We start from the raw sequence: 7,359 nt of genomic DNA, 5'->3' as shown, positions 1-7,359 counted from the left end.
AATTGATGACGGTTGGCTGGCTGGTTGGCTGGCTGGCTGGCAGGCCAGGGAGATCTTGGGTCTGTTTCAATAAGGAACATAAAGAGCTGAAATTAACATGTACCATGATACCAAGCAGAGAGAATCCTCTTAGAGATTACATCCATAACATGTTACGCCTATGGAACTGTATGGAAAGGCGAGACAAAGAGCAGAGCGAATGATAATTTTCTGTTGTAGCAGATTATGGGGCATCCTATTTTCTTCTATTCTGTTTGATTCTATTGTATTCTGTTTTGTTTTGTTCTTCACTGTTCTACATCATAGCTTTCTTAATGTCACAAATGCAGTAATTCTTCTACTTTTTGTTTTTCCCAGGAAATTTTTCACCTGGAATAAACTCGACCCCCCCCCACCCCCAGTATAACAGCTGCCAGGCCGCACTACTGCCTCCTCCATGAAGGGGGTAAGCAGCAAGAGCAACAGCAGTATTCCTGCAACATCTGTTTTGTGGCACATATACACACACATGTTGACAAAAGCACAAGTTGATACAAAAACACAAGCATGCACACATACGGACACACGCTCACAGTTGCATGGATACACACACACACAGTCCATCTGTCTTTGTCTCCCTCCCACTACCATCACCATGGGTCTGTCTGCAAGAAACATGTGTGATGACTCGCACAACACGCATGCTCAGTGCACTTCACACGGTGCATTTTCAGTTAAACACGAGATATATTGCAGATTTTTATGCATCATGAACGTTAAAAACACTAATAGAGTAGCTAAAGTGCCCAGGAGGGTGCATGATCCAAGAAACTAGTGGACTAAGGATGTTCTTGTGTACCTGGGGAGGAACCATTACAACTAAGGAAGTGCTGCACTGCCAGCCACCTAAACTGGACAAGGAACCAGGATGCTCATAACTGCAGTTGGCTAGATGAGGGATAACTCAGTAGTAGGGTCGGCTTTGGTTTGACAGTGAAATACTGTCCCCTATTGGCTACCAATGTGCATTGCAAGAGAATGGCTCTTTCTGGACAAGGCTCTTTAACTGTTTATACTAATCAATTCTAAAATAGTTGTTGCTAAGTATCTTCATTGGAACTCAGTGGTGGTGGGGTATGTGTGCACCACCTTTATCTTTTCCTACTATAACAAGAAATGTAAAGAGTCCCTTGTGTGTTAGTCTGGCAGTCTTCTATATTTTTCTTATTTCTTCTTCTAATAATTATTGTCAACAAATCCCATGAAAAGACCAAAACAACAATGTGTTAGTCAGCCTCTTAGTACTTTCCAACTTCCCCAGGCTGTCTGTAGCACTCAGCATTAAACCCATTTGTTCGATTAAAAACAGGTCACAATTTTTTTTGGAGGTCTATGCCACAGAGGAATAAACTATATCAGGCTTTGGCTGCACAGGCACCACCTAATTGTTGGTTTACGCCTTTTAGTTTTTTTTAAAAGATGAATCTGATCATTTAAAATATTCCCTCAATAAATGTAGGACTACATTCTGTTACACTTGTACATGGCAAGGTATTACACAGTCAAAACTATACCAGCAGTATACATGTTACATCATATGCTTTATTTCCTGAACAAAATCAAACTCTTTGACACAAGCAATCATTTTATTTGAAAAAAAGTGAATCGCTATGTACAGTACGTAAAAAACATGAGATCAGTCCTAAAACATTTCTTGTCTTTTTGCTTTTCAAGTTCATCTCATACAGTCCTGTTATAAAAAAAACAGGAGAATCCACACACTGTCAGAGCATTCCTGTACAGCATTCAACAGAGGACAAATTAAAACATACATATTATCATCATCATCATCACTTTTTCATCATCAGTGTTACCAGATATCAAACCTAAACCAGTAGGTTTGATATCTGATAACATTAATATCAAACATTGGTCTCAAAACACACACAATCAATGTGTTTTTTTCAGTGTGTGTGTGTGTGTGTGTGTGTGTGTCTTCCTGTTACACTGTATTACAATTAATGATTCAGTGTTTTTTTTGCTGACTAAAGATCGCCCCCTGTTGGACCTCAGTGGGAACTGACACATGGCTCCTCACCTCACAAACTGATCTGTGCAGCTGACCCCAAATATGGTTCAGACTAGAAAGCAGGACAATAAAGCATCCATTTAAGGATCTCTGATATGCGACTCTAGGGTAGAAGGATTATTTCTGTTTGATTAATATCTGATATGACTTTCATTCATATATAGATAATCGGTTTGGATAGAACAAGGGATAGACATTTTAAAAAGGTGATGTAGGGGGCAAAACGTGAAAAAAGATTTTCTAAAACATTCTGAATGGGTGTCTGTTCCTCAGGGGGTCTCAGCCCTTGGTTGAAATGATTGCATAGCTCTGAGAGTTGGCTCCAGCCCTCTCAGGCCCACGTGCTGTAAATACAGCAATGATTTAACACTGAACATTAAACCAAAATGTAATCCCATAGCAATAAAAAGATTAGGATCATCTAAGCTCTATTGCCGAAACACAAATTCAAGACATACAACCAAAAGACATTCTCTGTAGCAGGGATGTCCTTTTTTGATTCGGTTTGGGAACTTCTTTTATCATTCATTGGTTTTCAAAGTGAAAAAAAGATGAAAGATGACAGATTTCTCTGTCTGTTCAGTATCATTCAAGATTATCCACAGATATGAAATATCTTCACTGTATCATCTGTATATTTCTGAAGCTTCACACATTGTTATATTTAAATTAGTAGTTTAAAGCAACATTTTACTTGGTATAACATTTATAGCTGCATGCATCAAACATTTTAATTATTTCTGCAAATTCACAAACTGCAACTAGAGTCATACCAAAGCATCATCATAAATGTTTATATACTAAGTGAAACATTGCTTTAATTAATTTTATAGAGGACGCATCCCATTTTTCCTGTCCCATAGTGCTGTTTTTAGCGAAATTTGTGCGCAAGACACACAATATCAAATGTATTAGTCAGACAGCTACAACAAAGGGAGGTTGCTTTGTCCTTTAAATGTTTTTAACAACTCGCAAAGCCCCCATATTGAAGTTGCTGCATTACTTCTGCAAATGTTTCATTTCTGATACATTTATTAATGCATGCCTGATACATTTTTAATAGGATTCAATGGGACTGCTTGATACATATTTAATGAGGTTATATGAACATGGTTCCCTCAGAATGAGCACTGACAGATTCTCGTGAGTTTGGTGAAGCAGCGTCCATGATGTTTAGATATCCTTAACAAATCAATAAGACAAAAAAACTACATGAAACATTAATGACATACAAAAATGAAGAAATGTAAACATACATAAAGACTAACACACGCACTCACTCACACAGACAAAACATCTATATATGAGCTATGCAAGTTATTGTTTCTTTTATTATTTCTGCTACAGTGTGTGACAGCAGTTGTTTGAAACAAGAGAGTGTCTGTGTTTTATTGGAGCAAAGCCAAACTCTGCAGCTCTGTTTGGCCCTCGGGACACACCATACACATGTTACTGTTTGTACCAAGCAGAGGAGCTGGTCACCCATCTCTCCCATCTTCTTTTCCACTTCGCTTGACTCCTCTCTGATGCCATTTAAATTGGAATGAAGTCCAAAGGGAGGAACAAAAGGAGAAGTCCACAGTGAGTGCAACACGTGTTATAAGTGAGACTCTCTTTTCTATTCCTATTGCTAACTGCACCTGCTCTGCTAGCTGCCTCTTCAGTCACTCTCACCCCTCCCAGTGTTCACGCCAGACTCTTCCACATCATCCTTTGCGATGCAAAACAAGACCAGTTGTTTGGCGATGGCAGGTACTGGGGCAGGTGCTATAGCTCGCTGTGGCGCACTGGAGGCTCTAGCTTGTGTGATAGGGCAGTGAGGACCTTGTCGAACTTCTCGTAACGCTCTGATTGGCTGCCTTCAGAGCCACGGCTGCCCCACAAGAGACGCATCTGAAACTCAGTCTGGAAGATCTCGTGTATTTCTGCTCGCTCCTGGAATCCTGGAGAGGAGAGGAAAGGATGTTACTCTTTGTAGATGACATTGTATCACGATTACAGAACAGAAAACGAAAAAGTTAATACAAAATTCCATCATTGGATAATAAAATAAAAACACAAAATGTGGAAAAACTAAAAACTAAAACTGAACTGTAGCTGATTTTGTCAACTAATAAAATTAGCTAACTGAAATAAATAATCTTAACTCAAAGACTTACTAACTAGCCTTTTTGGACCTTTGAACCATATTTCATTATCTAAATCAGCGCTCTTCTCCTCTATATATGGCCACTTATTATCACATGACAGACTTTGCACACTCCAGGTCACTGGATGAGCCAGTAACATTTGCTGATGAAGGCCGTGGGATGAGCTCTGAAAAGTGGACCATGAGATTATTTTGTCACACATACTGTTCAAACTTCCATGCTTAAATATCATAATTCTGTTGGTCATTACAATAAGGCTACAGGCAACTGAACCTGTGTGCCTTGATGTTTATTAAGTATATTTTTTAGTAATTCAAACTCTAAACCCTACCCTATAGATTAACTAAAGATAGCTTTTAAATAGAAAGATCCTGAGCTGAACCAATTTCAACAACTGTATGAAGTAAGCATCTCAACTTTGGCTCCTAGCATTGTTGATGAAGGGAGCAGACTGAGGTCAGGCTGATCGATAGCGAGATATAACAGAAAACAGAGATGTGAGCTGATAGCTATTGACACACGGTTCAATAAAGCAGTAATGGCCTCAAACTGAGAATCATTAGGGTATGTATTAGGGATCAATACAGTTAACATAGTAACCACACACAATCGTTACATCAAATCAGTGATGTCGTGATAACACTGATACTTAACACACTTATCATTATTAACAGCGATACATTAACAGCATAAGATGTAACACAATACCAGCTATACCATAAGAACATAAGAGGCTGTGGTGAGAAAACTGCTGATTTTCATCATTTCTGAAGGTCAGTTTGGATGAAAAAATTACCAAGATTGACTGTATTAATGCGCTTAAACCAAACAGTATGAAGGGTAGAGGGGTGGTGAGAAAATGTACTTTTCCCCAAAAAAAATCTACGGTTCACAAGAGGGATGCATTTTTTATTTAAGTCTATAGCCATGCTAGCACTTCTGTGAGGCTGTACTTAAGCACTGTGGTGCTTTGAGTTAAATGCTAACATTAGCATGCTAACATGGTCGCAATGACAATGCTAACATGCTGATGCTAAGGAAGTATAATGCTCACCGTCTTAGTTTAGTATGTCAGCATGCTGACATTTGTTAATTAGCACAAAGTACAGCTGAGGCTGATGGGAAGGCCATGTTTTGCAGGTGTTTGGTCATAAAACAAAGTATTGGACATATCAAGATTTTGACCTGATGATGGCGCTATATGAAAAGTCAGGTGATCACCAAAGTTATTACAATTCACCCTGAGGGGAACGTGAATGTGTGTACCAAATATCATGGCAATCCATCCAGTAGCTGTCGAGAAATCTCGTTCTATAATAAGTCAGGCTATCACCAAAATCACTAGGATTCATCGTCTGGGAACCGTGTTTATAGATTTGTGTCAATCCATCTAGTATGTGCATATATGTTGAGATATTTCACTGGATAAGTGAAAACTTTGACCTGCAGGTGGTGCTAGAGGAAAAGTCATTCATCTTCTGGGGACCATGAATGTACAAAATGGTAATGCATTAAACAGTTGTTGAAATTTTTCAGTCTGTACTAAAGTGGTGGATGGCCCAAATGTGCAACTGACCAACACACTGACAAATCAACATTGCAAAACTGCCCTCGGTCTTACCCTGCAGTTTGGTCTCAGCGTTGGTTCTATAGATCCCCCCGTGTTGTGCGATGGTACGAGCTGCCTCTAGGTGGTACATGACCACGTCTACTCCCACCTCTGCACTCTCCCAGGGCTCCAGCGCCTCCCCGACAGCCATGCCCCGCTCCAATAAGGACAGGACGGGAATGATGTGGGGGAGGGAGGTGTTGGACAGGACACTAGACTCTGTGAGCAAAGGAGAGTTTTGAGTTCAGAGTTGTAAATAAACACAATGGTGCATTTTTGCATGAAACACATGCAAACACATACCAACCATGTAAACTAGGATCTCACCTTTGCCATCGTTCATATTCTTCATGAAAGGTTTGAGTTTCTTCTCATATAGAATAGCGCCTTCTGTGTGTCTCTGGCGTAATGTCACCCACGTCTGCTCCAGGCGGGAAATCTGAAGTAATGAGTGATACAACAAACATTTTAAGAATGCATTCGAGAAAATTCTTTGAAAACCTTTGGAGATTTTCTTTGCTAATGATGGTTACTTCTATCTGTAGCTCTCTTACTTGTGGCAGCTCCAGGGCTCTCATCACGGCAGCAAAGCCAAACATGTTGCCCAGGTTGCTTTTCAACTCTGCTGCCAATTGGATGGTCTTGTGGAGTAGGGCCGCCCTCTCCTCTGTGCTTCCTGTGCAGCCTAGCAGGTCCACTGCCATCATGATCGACATGGTGTAGAACCTGAGAAAAGAAGAATGTGCTATTCAGTAAAACTTATCAATAAAAGGGAATTATTGCTGCTGAAAGGAAGGCAGACTATTGAGAATACTGAGTCAAAGCCTGTTTTGAAAGCCACTCTGGAAATTCACATTGTGGCAGATCGTGGTGTATTATATGAGTGATATAATCTGACGGAGCCTTCAGATGTTGATGAAATATATATTACTTCGAGTACTCTGCTGAATAGTTGTACAAAAAGTTTATTGGGAGACTCAAGCAAAGATAGGGAAGAGGAAGTCACACAAAGCTGTAATGCACAGTTTGATGCCTCACATTTAGTTCTCATCAAGTTTGCTTTTAGTAACATGCTGTCACATTGATTGAGAAATATTTATGATGTTGTATAATGAAAGGAGAGGGAAAAAAAGAGGTGGAACAGAAAATGAGAAGAGAGTAAAGGGGATGAAAGATTTGGAGGGTGATGATAAGAACAGAAGAGGGAAGAGAAGAGAGGAGATGGAGGAGAAGAACAGAAGAGCACAGATAATCAATCGCTGAATTAATGAAGGAGGCAGTGAGTGATGTATGAAAGAAGACAGTAAAAATGCGTGTTTGTACCTCTCCAGTAGGTCAAGTCTTAGCTGGTGTCCATGTGGTAGTGTCAGTAACTCCAACCCTGAGGACACTCCCATCATCCTTTGCATGTCTGAGGTTACGCCTAATATTCTAGCCGCCTGTCCAAGAGTTAAAAGAAATGATTAGTTGTATGTGTGGCATGTGTGTGCAGGTATTTGTTAGTACACACATGGGTACTGCATACATTTGTG

The 7,359-nt window shown here is 39.9% G+C and overlaps 1 protein-coding gene across 5 annotated transcripts in view; it reads right to left on the bottom strand.

The window, feature by feature from the left end:
* Window positions 1-1,561: 1,561 nt before the first annotated feature.
* Window positions 1,562-7,359, bottom strand: part of sh2d3ca (SH2 domain containing 3Ca) — a 54,884-nt gene continuing 49,086 nt past the window's right edge. For all 5 annotated transcript variants that reach the window (XM_044174332.1, XM_044174334.1, XM_044174333.1 and 2 more), the window contains 5 exons: window positions 7,151-7,266; window positions 6,382-6,553; window positions 6,155-6,266; window positions 5,840-6,046; window positions 1,562-4,011 (listed from right to left, as the gene is read on the bottom strand). In XM_044174332.1, the coding sequence (XP_044030267.1) occupies window positions 3,836-4,011; window positions 5,840-6,046; window positions 6,155-6,266; window positions 6,382-6,553; window positions 7,151-7,266 (783 nt within the window). In that variant the 3' untranslated portion in view covers window positions 1,562-3,835. The remainder of the gene's footprint in view (window positions 4,012-5,839; window positions 6,047-6,154; window positions 6,267-6,381; window positions 6,554-7,150; window positions 7,267-7,359) is intronic.

This window comes from Siniperca chuatsi, linkage group LG18 (assembly GCF_020085105.1).
Source record: "Siniperca chuatsi isolate FFG_IHB_CAS linkage group LG18, ASM2008510v1, whole genome shotgun sequence".
Classification (NCBI taxonomy): domain Eukaryota; kingdom Metazoa; phylum Chordata; class Actinopteri; order Centrarchiformes; family Sinipercidae; genus Siniperca; species Siniperca chuatsi.
The sequence above is the reverse complement of the archived record's forward strand: the minus strand, read 5'-3'. Positions and strand labels throughout refer to the sequence as shown.